Genomic DNA, 20199 nt, shown 5'->3' on the forward strand with positions numbered 1-20199 from the left:
TTTCACAAGATATTGAGTTACAATTGATTACTTCACCACAAAGAAGCTGCAGTAAGCTTGATATGTTCAGTTGAAAACTTGTTAGTTGTTACGTGTTCATGTCACAGATTGTCACAAGAGTTGTTTCATCGCCTGTCAAAATAAAAACACATGCTGTGAGATCGACTATCATGAAAAAAGTGAGTAAATGTTACATGTTGAATTTGTATGAATCGAGAAATAAAGCATGACACGTTTCGTTCTCAAAAGCGACATAAAAATTATGCTCACTGTTATTTTGAAGGTCAATTTTCTCTATTTCCGGTAGTTCGGTGAGATATTGTCAGGGTCTTGATGGAGTTGCTGGAATGGTTCAGGTTCCTCCTCCCCTCGCCGGTCAAAGATGACATCATCCGTAGTACAAGAGGGCGCGTGCAACAGGAGGGATGATGGGTGTGGATCCCACCAGTGTGGAAGCCGTCGGTGTGGAACCTGAAGAAAACCCCCTCCCGTCCATCTCCCTCACACGGGAGCAGCGTGTGGATCCGTGTCCCCCCCAATCTTTGGAAAACAGCTGAGTTCTCCGCACCAGAGCATTGACGACAATAATAATAATTGTTTTCACTTTTAAAAATAGTGACATCACCTCATCACTTCACCTGAAAAAACAGCATTATGGTAAAAAAAAAAAAAAAAAAATTGTAGTCCCAATAAAGTTTCTCTCAATTGGCTGATCAGAATTAGGTCACTCATATTTGGGCTACTCCAGTAATTAGATTAAATATATAAAGATATTTCTAAAACTTTATACTTGTACTATTTGATTTTTTGACATGACTCCAATTCCTGGACAGTTTAAATAACTTTTTTTTTTTTTTTTGTACATTTGAACTACAGGAAAAATTAACTTTATCATTCCCTAAAACATGTTGGCTTATTTTCATGACTGAACGCTCTGGACAGCCGCGTGTGTTTTAAGGTTCGGCGGCTGATTTCACCTTTGTAAGGTCAAAGCAAAGGTCACAAATCTGCAATAAATAGACACTTCCTGTGCTTGCTAGAAACACAAGCCATGGATTTTAATGGGAGAAATATTTATCTATTACTGACCAAGATAAATGTATAAAGCTCTGGCAGTCCACTGCTTCTGTCTGTCTGTCTGTCTGTCTGTCTGTCTGTCTCTCTCCAAGTATAAATGTATGTGGGCAGACAAGAGTTGCCTTCCAACACTCAGCTACAGCATCTTCTTTATGCTAATGTATAAAGAAAAATAATACTCACATTCAATAATATACCACAAGGAGGGGCGAGATATTCTGCATCGTTTTAAACACTGGAAGTTCATTTATCTGACATTGCCTTTGTTTCTGGAAGTGCACCCTAACATGAATATTTCAAACTTTATTGACGATATGATAAAGGGCCGGAGTACTTCTTTAACTACCGGTAAATGAAGTCGGCAGAAACATAAATAGTCCACTTTATTGTTATTTTTCATAGCAACCATAAATTTCCTTTAACCCTTTTATAGTGAATAGAGGTGAGCCAACATGGACCAAATATTTTCAGCCGTAGCAAATTGGAACATATCATAGCCAAAATAATCCATGTTATTAATTAAAGTTATCGCACCCTACTTCTGAACAAAATGATTCTTCTCAAAAATGTCATTTTGTCTCTTTTTTTGTCAACTAATTGTGCTAAAGTGAAGAGACTCTACACCGTGCAAAAGCACACGAAATGAACAATTACACGACTTATAGATAGTGATTTTTTTTAAAAGACGCGATCATATACTGTATGGATTATCAACATATCAAGTTTTTAATCATCGCTGTCGCCGGCAACACATCCTTGACGCGCGGAGCTCATGTAGCCTTGAGAAGCCTTGTGAAAAACATGAGTAAAAATTAGCTTCAGCGCTATAACCTCCATGATGACGTCTCTTCAACGAGAGCGAATCAGCGCCAAGAACTCCTGTCATTCAATTAATAGCCCGTTAAGAGGTCTCCAAACAGTTGCGGCTAAAATGACCGAACCAACGGATCACTTCCTCTAGAGAAGTCACAGAGAGACAGTGCGTGAATAAACAAACTCAAACCAAATGGGAAAAAAAAAAAAAAATCAGATTTATTTCCAAACTGGTACACATTGTCGCTCTACCTCACATTTTGGTAGTTCTTATTCACGGACACATCGACTCACTAAACAAACAGTTATGGATAGAAAGACAAAAATAAAACTAAAGTTTTCTTTAAAAATATATGGATAATCTAAATAACAGCATGACATAACAAAAAAAAAATGGTACAAAAGAGGTATACGGTACATTTAAGGGCATACCATACATTGCCACTTCTTCCACTTCAAATTTAGTGCAGAAACAAACTCTCAAGTCTTCTTTTTATAAGGCATATGTGTGAAGTGTATCACATCTTACAATACCGAGACATTAGCTGAAAACATTACTCATCCCCCTTGGAGGGTTAAACAAGATAAAACATGCGGTTTGAGTAAAAACAATGATTCTGTTCCTTCGCGTTTTACCGAGCAAACGTACAAACTTCTGCTTTCTTCACTGTAACTGAAAGAAAATAGAGGGAGAACATTCAATAGAAAGAAATACAGCATCACAAATCAACAGGCTACACGGAGCATGTGCAACATTCTTCAAGTGCCTCAGGCGTCGTCATTCATTCATCATTAAAAACTGATTATGTTTGGGTCCATTGCTGAAAAAAGGTCCATTCATCCGTCTTCACTTCGCTTCACCTCCATGCTTCTTTAATATACAGACATCAATCTAATCGCTCCAGGGTTTTTTCTTCCTGTTTTTCTTTTTTATACAGATTTTCGTCGTCACGCCATGGAAAGCATGTCTTTGGTTCGCTCACATTCTTAACTGCAATCCCCTTTTACAATGTTGGAATTGTGGAAGGCTTTTTTTTTTTTTTTTCAAACAAAAAGGGAGTCACATTTAGGGCACGACATGAAAATGCACAATCCATTCGATGGTTTTAGTAGCTGCCCAGCCTTGGAGAAAGAAAACAGAAGGAAATACTACAAGGATTTAATTCTCACTGGCAACCGTCACAAATAGCAGGTCTGGGAGAGAGAAAATGTGACTTCTCTTTACATGTCACTGAAAACATTTAGATTGAGACCAAGTAAAGGAGATGGTTAGCTGGTCCTAGGTATGGTTGAAGTGAAGCGTCTGGGACTGGGTCCAATCTAGTGGTTGATGAAGGTGCTGGTCAGGTCCGAGTTCTTCTGTAGATCAAAGGTGTTTTCTTCTCCTGCTGACCCATCAGTTTAGGGTTTATGGAACTTGGAGGGAACGTGGGCGTGGACCCTTCAGAGTCAGCCCTGTCATTGCAGTCACTGCAAAACCGCGTCATGTCTCTGACTCGTGTCCTGCCAGTGGGACGATAAATACAGTGATGTCATCACCTGAACCTAGCTTATCATTAGGTAGCCGCCAGCCACGCTCTTTCAGCACTCCTCTTGACCTCATCAGCAGGTCCTGGGCTGCCAGTGTATACCTGCACAGCACAGAGGGTGATAAGCAAAAACGCAACAGTGAGATGCTCTGTAAGTAAGGGGAAGCACAGAAACATGAAACACAGATCCATAGTCAAGAAAGCTATCAGAATCGGAATCGGATTTGTTCGAAGACACACTGCACATAGTTTCAAGCTAAGATTTAAGTGTTTGTTTGTCTCCTCCTTAGAAACACCCATAACTGCATGCTGGTGCAAACAGATCAGGACTCCTGGTATCCCTGAATGCTCCTCTTCACACCACTGAAACAATAAAATATCATGATAAACCAAATCCATCAAGGCACGTGAGAGATATAAAGGATTTACTAAAAATCTATAATCCAATATGGCTGCTACAGGAAAAATACAACAGGGATCCAGCTTAGACCACACTGAAAACATGTGTGGGCATGAATGGCGAGCTGAATGCTGGCGCAGCAGTTACAGGGACAAAAATACAGTTTCTCAAGTGAAGCATCGCAAGGACCGATCCATCAGTGCCAAGATGAATCTAATATTCTGAATGTGTTTTTCTATGGCACTGAACATACTGGTAGTGAACGATAACATGCAGAGTGGCAGCGAGCGCAGGCACAACAACACGCCCCATGTGGATTTGAGGAAAGGAAATTCTGTGTGGACGCAGCGTTGCTACTGTGGATCAATAAGTGATGTCATAACCATAGGTTAACATGTACAGCATGTGTATAGTTTAGGCTATTTATCTTTGATTGAATGCTAGAACTTTTCAAGACCCAAGCCAAGTTCTTTTGGGACAAAGCCCATTTAACTTGAAGCTGACAAAGGCAACAGATTCTACCCAGGCTCATTAAAGCTGAACTGACATTTAAGTTGCATTAAATCAAGTAATCTATTATTTTGGTACTAGTTTGGAAATTTAATGGTATTTTTAACCCTCCGATGGATTCATATAACTGCATATTTCATGTACTTTAGACTGTGCAGCACATGACAGAACATACAGTGTAGAACAGGATAAAAACCTAGTGAAAAGGATTACTTGGCAGACTGCATACCTCATGGGATCAGAGGGGTCACAGCAGGATAAGTAGGCTGACACAGCATCTGCCACTTCCCTGTCCGTTGTTACATCCCACAATCCATCTGTGCCCATGACCAGTACATCGTCTGGGCCATGTTTGTTTTCATCAAAGTTATAGACCTGCACCTGTGACAGGAAGAGACATTTCTTGGTTGATATCTTATTCCTCTATTACATAGTTACAAATACTTCTGATCAGATATACAAGCGACGCAACCTCCATTTGCTGAAGTAAAGCTGCTCAACTTTATATCTTTTGACAATAAGCTACATTATCTAACGTGACATTTCAACACAAAAAGCTTTTTTCATGTCAGCTGTTGTGTGAACAAAAAAAAAGTTCTACACTCATCTTTATATTCTACTGCCTTTATGTGCGAAATTATCTGTGTGGTTGGATTTGAAAACTAGTATGAACTATAAAAACTATTTTTTACTTTTACATGCTAACGGGCCCAGTTACCTTTTCTTGACCATTTTTGTGTCATTACTAGTCAGTCAGACCTCAAGTTCACATGTTAATTGTAACTGTGAAGTTATTAAAATTAATCTAATCCAGTAAAGCCGAATGGAATTTATCATTTTGTCTGTGGGCTCGAAAATGCATGTGTGTGTGTGTGTGTGTGGGGGGGGGGGGGGGGGGCTGGTTAGGGGGTCACAAGCACCAAACTGATCATTCTGGGAGGTTGAGAATCAAAAATGTGGAGAACCACTGGTGTAGTGATGTGTAGAAACTGAAAGAAATATACTTCCAGCCTTGTTTGTACCTGAGTTTGTGAAATGATAATTTAAGTCCGTTATGAAGTGCCAACAGTTGAGGACTTACCTCAGGGACACATGACAGGAAGGGCTTTATGTAAATGTTGGAGTTGTACACCTTCAGGTCATGATCTCCCAGCCCTCGGGTCACTCCGATTGTCGCCATGACACGTGCCTATATGCACACACACACACGCACGCACGCACACACACACACACACACACACACACACACACACACACAGGTTCAGGATGTGCTTCAGTTCAAGGAAAATCCATTCATGTAGGATTAAGTGATGGCTATGTTCTCTCTGACAATGATGAAAATGTCTCAGACTGATATTACATGACCATGATGTTGAATCAACTACATGAAGAAAATCAATGACAGCTTGATGACGCAATATCAGATGAATCAGATGAAGACAACCTTTGAGGAACACACATGATGTTTCATTTTAATATTGGAAACAGCACATTAATTAGTGGTGGGGGAAAAATATTTATTTAATCCAATATGTTGATATAATTCCTCCTACAAAATGGACCAACACACAGGCATTTTTCTTCATTTGCACAGGTATTTCAGATTATAATTACATAATGTTGCATCTTGCAATATATCAGTTATAAGAGCATCACTGTAATGTGATACTATTGTAACCGTGGTCAGAGAATGTAGTGTTGTATCATCAGTAACTCTGGCATTTCCACTCCCGATCTTGATATTCAAAATTCTCTGCAACAGAAAATGGGAATCCAGAACATCGCATGTTCAAGTGTTTTCATGTTTCTTACCTTTTTACCCTCTCCATATATCAGAGGAAATTTCAGATCATCCTCCACAATTGTCTTGTAAGCCCTATAATATAAAGAGAAAATGCAATTTCTGACATCAGCAGGGTTTTTTTTGGAGACTTCATTGATTATTAGCTTGATATATTCAAATGCAACAACAAAAACGTAATCTCAGATGCATTTCTTTCCTATCTTCCTTCATTTTGTGGATTAAATATAAATAGAGCATGCTCATTAAGATGCAGAGGTTACTTTTAATTCATTATTAATACAACCAAACAATTGTGAACAAGCACCTTATGTAGGGTTATAAATAGAACTGGTCAGAAATGTGAGTAAACAGGATGTGCAGGTTTACCAGCCAGTCATGGTGTGATCTCTGTAGAGCATCTTTTTGCCCAGCTCGCTGTGCTGGATCCTGCGGGGGAACTCAGTGTGAGTGAACTCATTGCCCAAGAGCTCTGGCCTCAGGAAGCCCTGGAGTGACACACACCAGCGAGCAGATCTCATCAAACTACAACATAAGACCCAGTGCTGACATGTAATTTCCTGTCACAAATCAATATTTCTGCTAACACGTGAAGATAAGATTGTACGTAGTCCAGAACACATCTCCCAGTTTTAATAGAAAACAACCATCCACCCACTCGGTGACTCACAACTACAAGCTGCTACTAATATGGACAAGCGGTCAGTGTATTTTGGTATGATAAACCTTTTCCTCCCTCTTGTTCCGGCAGAGTATGTGTGATCCACTCACCTACATGAATAGTGTAGATCTACTGCTTATATTAATACCACACTATACTATAAATACTTTCTAACAAGGATGTTTGTTCTTCCAGAAACTTTGGCAAATCGACAAAAAGACCCACACATTTTGATCCACGACCCTCCAGGTGGCAGCAGTGACCTGCACAGAAACTTACGTGGGGGATTCTAACTTGTATTTGAATGAAGCACATTGTTTCCTCATGGATAACTCTGACTAATCAGCTGGAGTCATGCCTCTTCTGTTCATCTCAACAATGGGATCATTCTACCCCAGTGGCTGGCAGACATTCCTTGCTCAGCTCCCACCTGTTCATGCTTGGAAGACTACTTAAAAGAAAGAGACGATCCAATCCAATCCAATCCAAATCTTTTAAATTCTAATTTTCATTGTGGTTTTTCATTTGGATATCATTAGATGATTTTTCTGAGCGTAGTACAAAGTAATTTCCCTGGCAAAAAAGCGAGCTAAAACTTGCGTGTTGGTCTCATTCATACGTGAAATACCCACAGTACATCAATCAAATGGTGGATCTCATATCAAATTTAATTAGGAAATATTCAAATATACAATCACTTTTGTCTCCTGATATTTTCATTACTTTGTCAGGAAATAAAACATGGACTTCTGCGCTCTCTGAATGTACTTCTAGTTCGACAAGTTCTATAAAATGTAAAAAAAATACCAGATATTGTAGCCGCTGTCTCTCCGACTCTGGTGTAAATTCATTAGTCATAGGAATAACCTCGTTATTCCGTATGATTATAGCCCTGCAAAGACACAAACAGCAGATATCAGAGGGTGTATGGCAGGCTCGAGGAGGGCTGCAGGATGCTGCAGTATGCAAAGTGAACCCCAGATGGCACAAGAATCTAACAGCCTCATATATGACTCTGAAGAACTGCAGGGGACTAAATGGGGGAAATTTCTATCATTACAAAATTTGGTGATGAATGATTCACAGTGCATGTTTATTCTCAGCCTAACATGATGAATCGCATATTGTCTCACCTGCTATCTCCAGCATTGGCGACATAAAGTTTCCCCATTAAATGGATTGCAGCTAAGGCACAACACCCACCAGAGATGGCGTAGGATGTTTTTTCCTTTTCAATGAGGTCATCCTAAAATAAAGTCAGATAAGAGCAATCAGAAGGTCAGAAAAATCAATATTTTTTTAATGAAAAACTCTGCCTCTTACAGCCAGTGGCTCTTTATTTTCTCTATTTATTCAAAACAAGATAGCGGAACTCAATGAAACACAGACTTTGTTGTTGTCATGATCATCTACATTAAATCAGACGGTGACATCTAAGACATCCTGCCATCCTCTCCAACTGAGATGATTTCATTTCCTCCACCCACAGAAAATGATTCCATCCAAAGCATGTCAGATTATTATTTTTCATTCTATGGTGTACATTTTTATATATTTGATGATTTTTTAAAACAAAATATGACATTATTGATGCAAATATTCAGAAAAAAGTGAAGCTCAAACATTGTACAAGATTGTTTTCTTCACTGTGAGATCATCATCTGCTCACCATCTGTTTGAAGGCGGTCTCAATTACTCCCATCACCAGACTCTCCAAACTGACAACCTTCTCCATGTGGTAGCGTACAGTGGAGTCACTGATTGCATCGGGGTCCTCTGGTTCCTGTGTAGCTCCCTTCTTCGTCTCCACCTGGTACGGGCTCCCATTCTTGGCCAAGCAGATGGGAGGGTTGCTGCTGGGGTTCTCCAGCAAGTGGTAGATTTCTCCTAAACGATCTCGGATGAGACGGTGAAGAAGCTTGGAGGCCATGATGGCAGCTCCAGAACCTGCGTGTCCATCAAAGACCCCCCAGAAGTGGAGAGGGATGCCTGTGCCATCCTTGGGAAAAGAAAAGAAAAGAAGAGAAAAAAAAAATATATATATATGTATATATATATATATTAGTAATTTGTCAAACCATAGAAAAATAAAAATGATCCTTTTACAAATTAGCCAAGAGATTAGAACTCTCAGCTAAAATGCTTAGATTAGTGAGGCTTTAGAGGACTGTAGTCAGTGATATTTTTCATAGGACACAATATGTTCTTTCATTCCAGGGCAGTTCTAGTGCATTTAGACTAAAATATTTTCTGAAAGCAGCAGAGATGAAAGATTTCATGGTGAACGACACATTAGAAGAATAGCACAGTGGTTACAAAATCTAACACGGACCCTCCAGTATACACCAGGCATTTTATAAAATCTGCCCTTACATGATCTACCCGAGTGATGGGAGGGCTGCACAAAAAGTCCCTCTCCTCCAAGCCTTTTTGCTACTCTAAAATGATGCAATGGGATATGGAAAGGCGTTGCCACCTTTTGTGTTCGCAGGCATGTTTACAAGCCGAGTTGGCGTGACTGACAAACTAACAGATGAACAAGCATGAGACATCTGCTCTCTGGAGTGGAGGAGGGGTGAAACAAAGGATGATGTAATTCTTTTACACTAAATGGATGCACGTGTGCGTGTGCATGTGTGTGTGTGTGTGTGTGTCCAGGTCTTTCAGGAATTGAGGAACTACAACAAATGTATTGACCTGCAGCACACAGGTTTTTACTACATTATTTATTGCTCATTATAATGACCCTGTAAGCAACTACACAGATATTTCAGTCGTGTATCAATTTACAGTTTCTGACATCAATGTAGCATTCAGATGAAGACGCTCATCAGCCACTTTAATAGACACACTGTAATGTGATCTAATAAAGCTGCAGGTTAGATCTTTACAAAGATCATGTCTTGATTCAGACTCATGATTCATGTCTGTATTAATATTGATAACTGAGGTGTTGAACTGTATCATACCGAGGTGTTTCTATTATTTAAGCCACCGCATTGACATAATTGAAGGGTAGAAACACCTCTTTGTACAGGAGTTGCCCTATAATGACCTCCATCCATCCATTTTCTACCGCTTATCCTGTTAAGGGTCGCGGGGGGCTGGAGCCTATCCCAGCAGCCTCCGGGCGAGAGGCGGGGTTCACCCTGGATGGGTCACCAGTCTATCACAGGGCCACCACATATAGACAGACAACCAGTGACTCTCACAGCCAAGCCTACAGCCAATTTAAATTATCCAATTAGCTTAGTCCCCATGATGTCTTAGGACTGTAGGAGGACCCGGAGAGAACCCACACAAGCACAGGGAGAACATGAAGACTCCACACAGCTGAGCTGGGGCTCGAACCTGGAACCTTCTTGCTGTGAGGCGACAGTGCTAACCACTGCACCACCGTGCCGCCTCTCCAGTAAAAAAAACAGAACAACTCTTCAAGCTTGCTAACTGTATACTGAAAGCCTGGAAGAGAGGGCACACTAAATTGTTTAATAAGTATTGATTTTGACACCTAATTAACATACTGTAAGTCTTCGTCATTGATCTAATTATTACAAAGCTGATCGATTTTGTAAACTCAGGTCTTGGCTTCTTTGTGGCGTCCTGTAAAGCTGGCTGGGCCTCTATGCATGATGCAATTATCAATTTTAATTCACTCATCCAATTTGATGAAATGCCACTTGCACAGGACATTTAAGTTCAAATGTTGTGATAGAATTCCTGCACAGTTGCTTGTAGAGAGAACAAATCCTGCTGCATATCTATGTTCAGCACTTTCACATGTACAACATCTTTAAGGTCAAATTAACGATTAACATTTGGTTAATATTCTACAGCCCAACTTTGAAAAATGACAGTGAGGATACATTCAAATGTACTTGCCTATCTTAATATACATTTCTCCCACCGGAACATGTATCTGATGCTGTGCTTTATGATAAAACACGAAACAAACAAAAAAGTATACAATAACGAGAAGTAGAATTTGACAGGGATACAAGTATTAAGGGGAACCATCAGTATAAGATATGATGTGAGGACGTCGGATATTTGCCTCCGACTCCATCAGGACAGCACAAGAAAGCCAAATTCAGCAACTTTATCACATATTATTAACTGGAGCTGTCAGAAATTTATATTCCTCTCCAACTCCCGTTTAGATGTTTATTAAATTACTCTTCGCTCACCCCATTGTCCTCCAGCAAAGTGGAGTTGCGGTGTTTGCCACTCGGCTTCTTCACAAACAGCTTCTCACAGGAGGCCTGGTCCTCATTCAGCATGCTCTTCCCTGCATTGATGACCCTGGTCGGAGAGAGAGAGAGAGAGAGAGAAAGAGATAGAAGGTGAGCCTGGAGTCAGACAAGTTAAAAAGGTTGCTCTTTCTTTTATCTAACCACATGAAAACATAATAGCAGCCAGGAAGCTGGAGAGGGGCGAACAGTGAGGGGAAAAAGTGGGGCAGGATGCAGTTATGTCCCAGAGGGAACTTGTAGGAGAGATTAATTATGAGCTGATGCCTGTGGAGGATAATGGCTTTACAGGAGTGCACTGTTGCATACTCCAGCATCAGCATCTATCGTGGTGTGTGTTGCAGAGTGGTGAGGCCGCAGGAAACGATCCTTAGCAGCTTCATCTGCGAAAAAGAGGAATAAAATATCCAATCACAGCTTAAATCTGTAGGCAGGTTTCACAACAAGTGCAAGCTCAAACTATCTCAACACAAGTGTAGTGTAAACAGACTAATTTGGCCTGTTGCAGCTTAAAGAATCCTGTTAATTGGAAGTTTTTTTGCTGAAGATTTCCATATGAATGGTTTGGACTCTCTGATATTGTATCATATGGTTATCATATCATATTGTTAGGTGTGCTAATTCTTGATAGCGCTCCATGAACGACACTTTTACAAAGACAAAAAAAAAAAAAAGACATTCCTCATTATGTTACAAGTATTTGGTTTTAGTTTTCAGCTAATTCCCAAATTGTGGTTTGTTTCAACTCTGCAACTGATTTGGTGCCACAAAATTCGAGATCCAAATGTATTGCATATATTAGCTATATGAAAATATTGATTAGAGCTAATTCAGCTCCAATGGATTACAGAACTAAATAAAGTTTGTAAAACTTACAAACTTCAACACTGTCTGGACATTACATATTGTTAATGTCTGCCAGAATCATTATGAAATATATATAGAAATGTCTGAACACAGCAACATGGCTTATAAACTTATAAAATACATACTTATGTGCTTCAAAATACTTCTGATTTGTAAGAAACATTCACTAGTTCAGTCTTCTAGGCTGCAAAATGAGGCTTTTTGGACTTCATGCTGTATATTACGTAACATTTTCAGTTTCAATTATAGATAAATGCTACATTAGCTGTATAACAAGGAATAATACCTATTGTGCAATTCCAGTATGTAAGCACTGTCATTAAGATTTCTTTGGAATTGTCTGCAAAGGGAAATTCAGTAATCCAGCAGTGAATGAAGCACGATAAGGGGACAAGAAGAGAAAGAGGCAAACTAAAAGGAGACAAGCAGTGAGAGGGGAAGAAGGAAATAAGAAGAAAAACTGTGTGGCACAGAAATAGACCGGAGAGACTTATGAAAAAAAAACCACATGAAAACATAACCTTTCACCTCCAACTTTCAAAATAGTTGAGCTGATTACAATCGTTACAGTCGTCTGGCCAGAATCAGATATCAGAGAGGCCCAAATATAAGGCATAAAATCCAACTGCTGGCCAAATCTGGATTATAAAAAAACCTTTGACTTTCTAATCAGTCGAGAGCAGAGGACTGGCACTGCAGCGTCCTGCACTGTGAAGCGGTCATGCATTAGGATTAATGACAGGCAAGAATTTAAACTCTCCTGATTGTTTCTGCCAGAAAATTTCCAGAGATGTTGATGCAGGGCTGTGAACCCCCCCCCCCCCCCCCCCCCCCCCAGCCACACACACACACACACACACACACACTCCACCTCATCTGTCTTGGAATAGGATCACAGCAAACGCGCTAATGTTCTGCAGAGATCATTTTAGACGCAGCTGTGCGTATTGGACTGTTTACCGTGGCATGGCTCTGATTCAGCCAACTGCTTGGTGTTAAGGTTGTTATGATGCTCGTGTGAAAGTAGGCACCAAGTACGTTTTATGCGTATGTTTATGATTTGCGTTTATTAGATGCATCCGTCAATCAGGGGCCCATCATGTGAACTAAAACACACAACCAGACGTCCCTACTATTGTCTTTTTCAAGTTATAAATGCAGGGCAAACCTGATAAACAACAACAAGAGTTAGTTCAACAAAACAAGCTGAAACAAAACAAATCAAACAAGAAACAAATAGTAAATAAACCCTTCACTCAAAATAAGATAACACTACAAATAAAAATGAACTTTAAATGGGCAGGAGTCAGGCACACAATCACATCAGATTTAAATACTTTAAAATTTGTAGACATATGCAACATATGAGCAAAGTGCCCCATCCCTGGTCATCACGTGTAATCCCATACCTAAATAAAAACACCATTGTCTTCGTATGATGTTATTAGTTGCTTTTCATATAACTTAATCATGTAAGTACAGAAACTTATTTATGGCTTTATAAATAAAATGCAACTGATTGAAAGACCTTGTTTTATGCATTCATACATTTCGTACTCTGGGAATTTTCTTGTTCAGGCATGTTTCAGTCCGTTAAAATTAAAGAACATTCAAATACTTAAAAAGTAGAGGAGACACATTTATCTGAACTCAAAGGTCACTGCACTTGTTAAAGACAGAACAGTGCCGTTCACGTGTCTTGTATCTTGATCTTTTGTGGTGTATTAAAGTTTCTCCACAGTAAAGAGCCAGTCTTTATTCTTTGTTTAGCAGTCAGTCACATGTACCCACTGAGCCATAATTGAATGTAATGGTGATGTGAGCGTAGGAGGATGTGATTCTAAACCAGGAGATCATGAAGCCTTCCTTCAGCGTGACTTAGCTCTTTCACGTAACTGTGTTTCAGTCATGTTTCCACAGCTTGTGACTGAAACCCAGAGCTCTGATTTGGTAAATTACGAGGAAATGCATAAGGAAAGTCCAAAAAAGGAAGCTGACAGTTCCAGTGAATTCTTGCGGCAGCTGCACCTATTTATTGTAACAAATGTGATGAAAATAAATCGCTGCTATTTTGACGTAATTCTTGTCTCGCAAAAAAAAAAAGGAGAGATTATGTAATAAAGTTGAAAGCTGAAGATTTCAAAATATAGCAATCACGTGTCATCAGAACCTGCTGCGGCCACACGACTCTGTGGTTCCCTTGGCGGAAGTGAACGAAACACAGCCAGTGAAAACACTTCTGAATGAAGGACAACACATTAAAATAACATGTCAAAACAAATTTGCAATTCAGATCTTACGATGAGTTCCTGTTTCAGCATAATGGATGAATTTATACATAACATAATCACAATTATGCATACAAGACACATTTAAACATCCTACATAACAGAGGACAAATCAATGGCAAAATAATGGACTACTCTTTGCACATGAACGGTGCTACATTAGGTTAAGGGTGGTAGAGAGATACTCTGCTATATTTCTTGATGAATTTATGGCAAATGTCATGTGTAATCATCCCTTTATTTGATGGACACGTTTGAGTGTAGACCCTGTTCATACAGAGGCTGGACTGGTCTCATCATGGTGGGAGGCAGGAGTCCAGCTCATTACTCAGTATAATACATACATACAACAATACAGTCTGATGACTTTAAATATATATTCTAATACTCCAGATTTAGTCAGATTGAAATTTTAATTTTCCAAGTCGGATTAATTTAAAAAAATGTAGGCATCAGCGGCGTTTGACCTGAACGCTCACGAGTTAAACAGGGGTGTCAAAAACAACTCAGTTCTGGACAGACAAAGAGACAAACTTCATGCTTTCTCAATTTAAGGAGATGATGTATTTGCTTTGTGATCTTTTTCTTTACTCGTCAGTCCAACTTCTTTTGTTAGAAAGTCAAATTGTGTTCAAGATGACACATCTGCCTACATTTTGGGAAAAAGGGTCAAAGAAGAGTGGAATTTGTGATTAATTTAAACAGTTAACACCTTCTCTCACTTGCGATATAAGCCTCGGGCCTCCGAACATTCAATTAAGTCAAGTTCTCCAAATTATAACGTTAGAAAAAGCTATGTTTGTATGTATGTATGTATGTGTGACTCCCCTGTCTGCTCCAACATTGAGTGGCTTCTTCATTGGACCATACTCCAGCCCTCAGCAAAGTTTTGTGGAAAACAATTTTTTCAGAATTGCTGCTAACAGACAAACGGGCTGGTAAAAGTAACATCTGCGGAGGAGGTAACTGCCTGGGTCATATTCTTCAGCAAGAGGAAGTTGCTCATCATGTTTGCTCGACTTATAATGCAACGCAAAAGAGAAACGGACTAAAACAAAGCACCAGTAGTAAGACAGCAAGTGAACACAACGCTGTTTGTAAAGCAGTGTGATACACTCATTAAAACATGCAGCAAATTGTTTCCCACAAGACACAAAAGACTGTCAAGAAAACATGTAAACTATGAATGTTTTAGCAAGATCTGGCTGGTAGGAACTACATCCAGTTAAATGATACTTAGAGCAAAGGGACGCACCAATCACTCCAACACTCTCCACACCTTCCTATTCACTTCACCATGAAGTTTGGAACTCTTGTTCATTGCTGCGCCGCTTCTCGCTGTTTTGGATCACGAATACAATACGTCACATAGATTTATCACATCAGTGACAATGAGTTTAATTGCAGTTCATTTTGTGTGAACCAAGAGAAAGTATTCAACAAAATTGTTCTCCAAATGAATCTGTGCACATCTAAAGTGGGGATTGAATAATTGGAGCTGGTGACTATCGTCATGGGGTATCTGTCAGAAGCGGTGAAGTTATTGTCCATGAGAGACTGTTGAAACTATTATTTATTCAGACATTGGGAGGAAATAGACACAGGAGTTCATAAAGAAACTTGGATTATCGGTGCTCTTTCTCACCACCCCACCAAAGCCTGAAAGGAAACAGCCACTACTTAAAGGGGAAGTGGCCATGGAAACTGGTTCCTTCCACACCCGTTTACCTGATACTACTCATCTAAGTGCATTCTAATCACCTGGTGAGGAAGTGAAGGCTGCTATAAGACGAAAGGAGGAAGTGAATAAGGAAGGATGACTGGGGTCAGTTATTTCTCCACAACAGCAAAGGAATTCTCATTTCATTTTGGCCTTTGAGTCCCCTGCTTGATCTTAGTACCAGAACCAGGCAATTACCAAACAAGCACTTGACAAAAACACTTTAAAGAGCTTACTGTGAGCGCCCTCACACAAGGGTATGTTGAGTGCGTGTTTAAGAGTCCAAAACTGTTTGGAAGTAAAACTGAAGTTATATTCAAGGGACAATATCATTCTATCAACCTCCACCATGAGTCATTCATGACTTTCAGTGGAGAAAAAAACCTATTTCCATGAAACTTGGAAGTTTCTAGTCTAGACCAAGGAAGAAGCAATGTTAGCAGATGGAACTCGAGCCAAGCAAACCCCCCCCCCCCCCCAAAAGAAAGCAATACATAGATTTTTTATTTAGTTTTGATCAAGCTGATGTATGCTGACATTTTTGCATTTGTAATAAGTTTGGTTTTACTTTTTTATTTGATGATATAAGGAGGGAAACATGATGTGTTTGACAGTTGCTCAGAGCGGAACTCCTGCAGACTGAAGTAGAAGAATTGTTTGTACTTAAGAAAGAGACAGTGTTAAGTTTCATCTTGACTATAAACCATAAAAATGACTTCTTCCATGGTGTAACTTGATCATTAGTAGCTGAGTCTGGTTAACATGATGTCACCAGCGTGAAGTGGCAGGGCCCCCATCAGGATAAACAAACAAAATAGTCAGAATATGTGTGAACCAATAAAACAATCAATCCAAAATAAACATTGATAGTTATGACCAGGAATAATGTGGCACCATTTCTAGTATGAATCCTTTTTGGAGTTGTAAATTGCTGAAAGTGATTTATGACAGTTGGACAGTTTCATTTCACTAAAAAGCCAAACCTGATTATATAACAGTGGGGAGAGGACCTTTTGGATTTTTATTGGACTCAAATATAGAAGTACTAGTGTGTACCTAAAAGGTTACAACGGCCTGAGGGACCATTTTGAAAGACAAGCAAGTACCCTTCAGTTCACTTTGTACCCTTTTCTGTTCAAGGCGCACTTCCGAACTCTTCAACACCAAAACTCCACTTCTGAGTTCACAAATGTACCTTTGAGGGAACATTCTTAAGTGGACCTGGAAGTACAGTACTGTTCTTGTCTCAGACCTTCATTTTTGAGTGCAAGGCGAGAGTTGATGTGAGAGAGCAGATCAGCCAATTAGCTTGTGCTGTAAACAGCGGCGCTAATCTGGTGGTTACAGTTTCAGCAACTTAGAAGACAGTAATTTGCTGCACATCGCAAATGACAGCACTGATGATGATGCACATTTCCATACAGTAACATCCGCCCTCGTTGCAGCCTCCCTGCTCGACCTCTCACATTCAAGTTTCTTAGCCTTGAAGCTTCACTGTGGGCATGACTCAGCCTGAGAATGCTCACACTGCTGGGTCCAGACAAGGTGGGCAACATGTCATCATAAAGCCCACATAATGTAGCACATATACTGTATGACTGGACCTCTTCCACCCTCATCAGCCCCACATCCCATCATCCAAAACACACACACACACACACACACACACACACACACACACACACACACACACCACTCCGGGGAGAGGAATGTGTTTTTCCTCAGCAGGAATCACTCAGACAGCACATTCTGATCCAGCGTGAAAATGAAATGCAGTATTGCAGGTGTATGAAGCTGCATACAGAATAATAGAAATGTCCATGTTAGACATTAATGTGGCAGCAAAAGGCCATGAAATGGAAATGAAATTTGCAGTGACATGTAAGATAGCTGCTGGTGACACAAAGTGGTTGGTTACAGACTAAAACTTAGCCAATGGGAGTGAGGGATACTGCTGACGTCCAGATACGGACAGAAATATGCAAGCCTGGGACGTCTGGAAGTCAGTCTCAAAGTAACAGGTGATGTGTACGCAGTAAATCCAAGTGCATTTAAAGTGCTTATTATGGATGCAAGATAATGTGTTTCTGAATTTGGAAAGATAAGTCTGTTCATTGTTTGTTCTTTGAAGTTGACTGTTGTGTCAATGTGGCAGCCATATTGTTTTGGGCCAGTGACATTTTCCAGTGTTTGTATACCACTGGAAGTAGGAAGTCTATCCACATTTAAAATAATCAGAACTCTGTGAATTTTTGACCGGTGCTCAAGTGGTTTGGTTGTTTGTAACAAACACCAGATTGCCAAAATGTTGTGTTTGACAATTGTCAAACAATATGTTACATTTGTGTCCAGGTCTTTCTGCTAGAAGAAGTTGTTTCACTTCATATAACAATTTTCTAGCTTCCTGTATTTTACCACTTGGTACCAGCAGAGGCCGCTGTAGCAAACAAAATTACATATTTCAGTTTTAATAAAACCACACACGAATGATCAAATAGATACTGTAAGACAAGCAAGGGTGTCCTTGTACTTCATTACTCCAAGAAATAATAGTTTCTGTTAAGCCACCATTAGGGAAATTAAATATCTACCCTTGGGGGAAGTGGAGTGGAGAAGTGGAGAGTGGAGTTCTGTACATACGAGACATAAATAGGAATCACCCTTGTTAGTATCAAACAAAAACACAATGCTTCTTACACATAATAGGCTCAACCCGGGTGTTCTGCATCACCATAACGGCCAGGAATAGCTAAACACACACACGCGCACACACGGGTTAGTGCATTTTTCATTTTCGTTTCTGCTTTCACGTTTGCATTGCCTTACACGTCTAGTTTGCTCTTAACACTGAACTCACACGCTATTTAGTCTCATAACAGCACCTACTCACTCGGCCTCTAATGACATCTACAGCAGCTCAGGTAAAACTGCACACCAGCAAAAGGCCATGTTGCAGCAGCTGCACCTGGAGCTGCTGAGGCTGCAGCAACACCAGACACCTCCTGGCCTCACATTCGGCCGCTGACGAAAACGCAACATTTGATATGGATGCGTTCATTTATAATTCGTCACTGAATGCCGTGAGCCACTCACTCTGCGTATCCCGTCAGCCAAGGAAGCCTGCTGCCTCTCTTTAACGTGAGCACCGGCCGCGATGCGTGCTCGGTGGAGTACTGCAGGAGCTCCGGGGAGAGGTCCAAGAAATCCGGGCGGCCGTAGGGGAATCGCGGCGGCAGGCTGTCCGGTCCGCAGGTCTGGCCGGAACCTGGGTGATGGTTGTGGTGATGGTGGTGACCGTGAGGCATCATCCCTCCCACCAGAGTGGACATCGCGTTTTTTACTTTGCTGATCATCATCGGTACCAAAAAGATCCGGACCTATAACGTATAACACGATGCGTTAGAGAAACAAAAACAATACACGGCCAGTGACGAGGATCATTTCAGGAAGCGATTTTCTTTTCCTTCTTGGCCCCATGTGACAACGTTCACACAGACACTCGATGTTTTCCTCAAACAGAATGAAAGCCTCCACTGGCTGCGTTTAGTTTGTCATCCGGCAGGAGGCTGCATCTCCTCTCAGAAGAAGGCAGGGCTACGGAGATGTGCATCCAGCCGAGGACATGTCACAAACACACACACACACACACACACACACACGGAGCACAATGACGGGGTGGTCATACAGAGAAAAGAGGCCAATGTAGGGGGCATGAAGAGACAAATTATTTAGGTTTTTATTTAGGCCTTTCTCAGTTCAGTTACTTTTAGGCGCCAAGATATAAAATAACTAATTGAGGGGACAAGTTACATCTCTTGATCAAGAAACAGGGATGATGTACTTTTGCAGACCAAAGTGAAAATTTAAATTACCATGGGAACACATAAACCAAATCTAGAGTGATTTTTTTCCCCTCCCCACATTGGATTTTGAATTGTTGATTATAAAAGAAAACTCTGTGGCAAAAACAAATTCATGAGACTTGAATGGTTTGTTATGATTTTTGACTGTACATGTAGAAGTAGGAAGCTAAATTTGGGCTAAAAACCGACAGACGGGAGGCACGACTCCAACATCCTATTTTCAACCTCACATTCAGCCACTTCTGGGCGACTGTCTTTTTTTTTTTTTTAAAAGACTCCTTTACCAACTTGATGCCTGCGTGAACAACAGACATGAGAGAACAGGATGTTCAATGATTCTAACTTATTCCTGGGTTTTAGGACCAAATCCTACACTACTTTTTAAAATCCATTCTCAGGGTTTGTGACCTGGAGTATTTC

The 20199-nt window shown here is 40.3% G+C and overlaps 1 protein-coding gene across 1 annotated transcript; it reads right to left on the reverse strand.

Moving 5' to 3' along the window:
• Positions 1 to 2084: 2084 nt before the first annotated feature.
• ppm1j (protein phosphatase, Mg2+/Mn2+ dependent, 1J) lies at positions 2085 to 19515 on the reverse strand. The gene is made up of 10 exons (XM_086199943.1): positions 19010 to 19515; positions 10979 to 11093; positions 8461 to 8790; positions 7925 to 8037; positions 7599 to 7683; positions 6500 to 6618; positions 6142 to 6205; positions 5411 to 5518; positions 4559 to 4710; positions 2085 to 3521 (listed from the first exon to the last, which is right to left on the reverse strand). Exons 1-10 carry the CDS (start codon positions 19270 to 19272, stop codon positions 3374 to 3376), a joined length of 1497 nt encoding a protein of 498 aa, XP_086056069.1. The 5' UTR covers positions 19273 to 19515; the 3' UTR covers positions 2085 to 3373.
• Positions 19516 to 20199: the final 684 nt, after the last annotated feature.

This window comes from Aulostomus chinensis, chromosome 3, assembly GCF_037954235.1.
Source record: "Aulostomus chinensis isolate RoL2024-O1b breed Wild chromosome 3, RoL_Achi_v1.0, whole genome shotgun sequence".
Taxonomy (NCBI): Eukaryota; Metazoa; Chordata; class Actinopteri; order Syngnathiformes; family Aulostomidae; genus Aulostomus; species Aulostomus chinensis.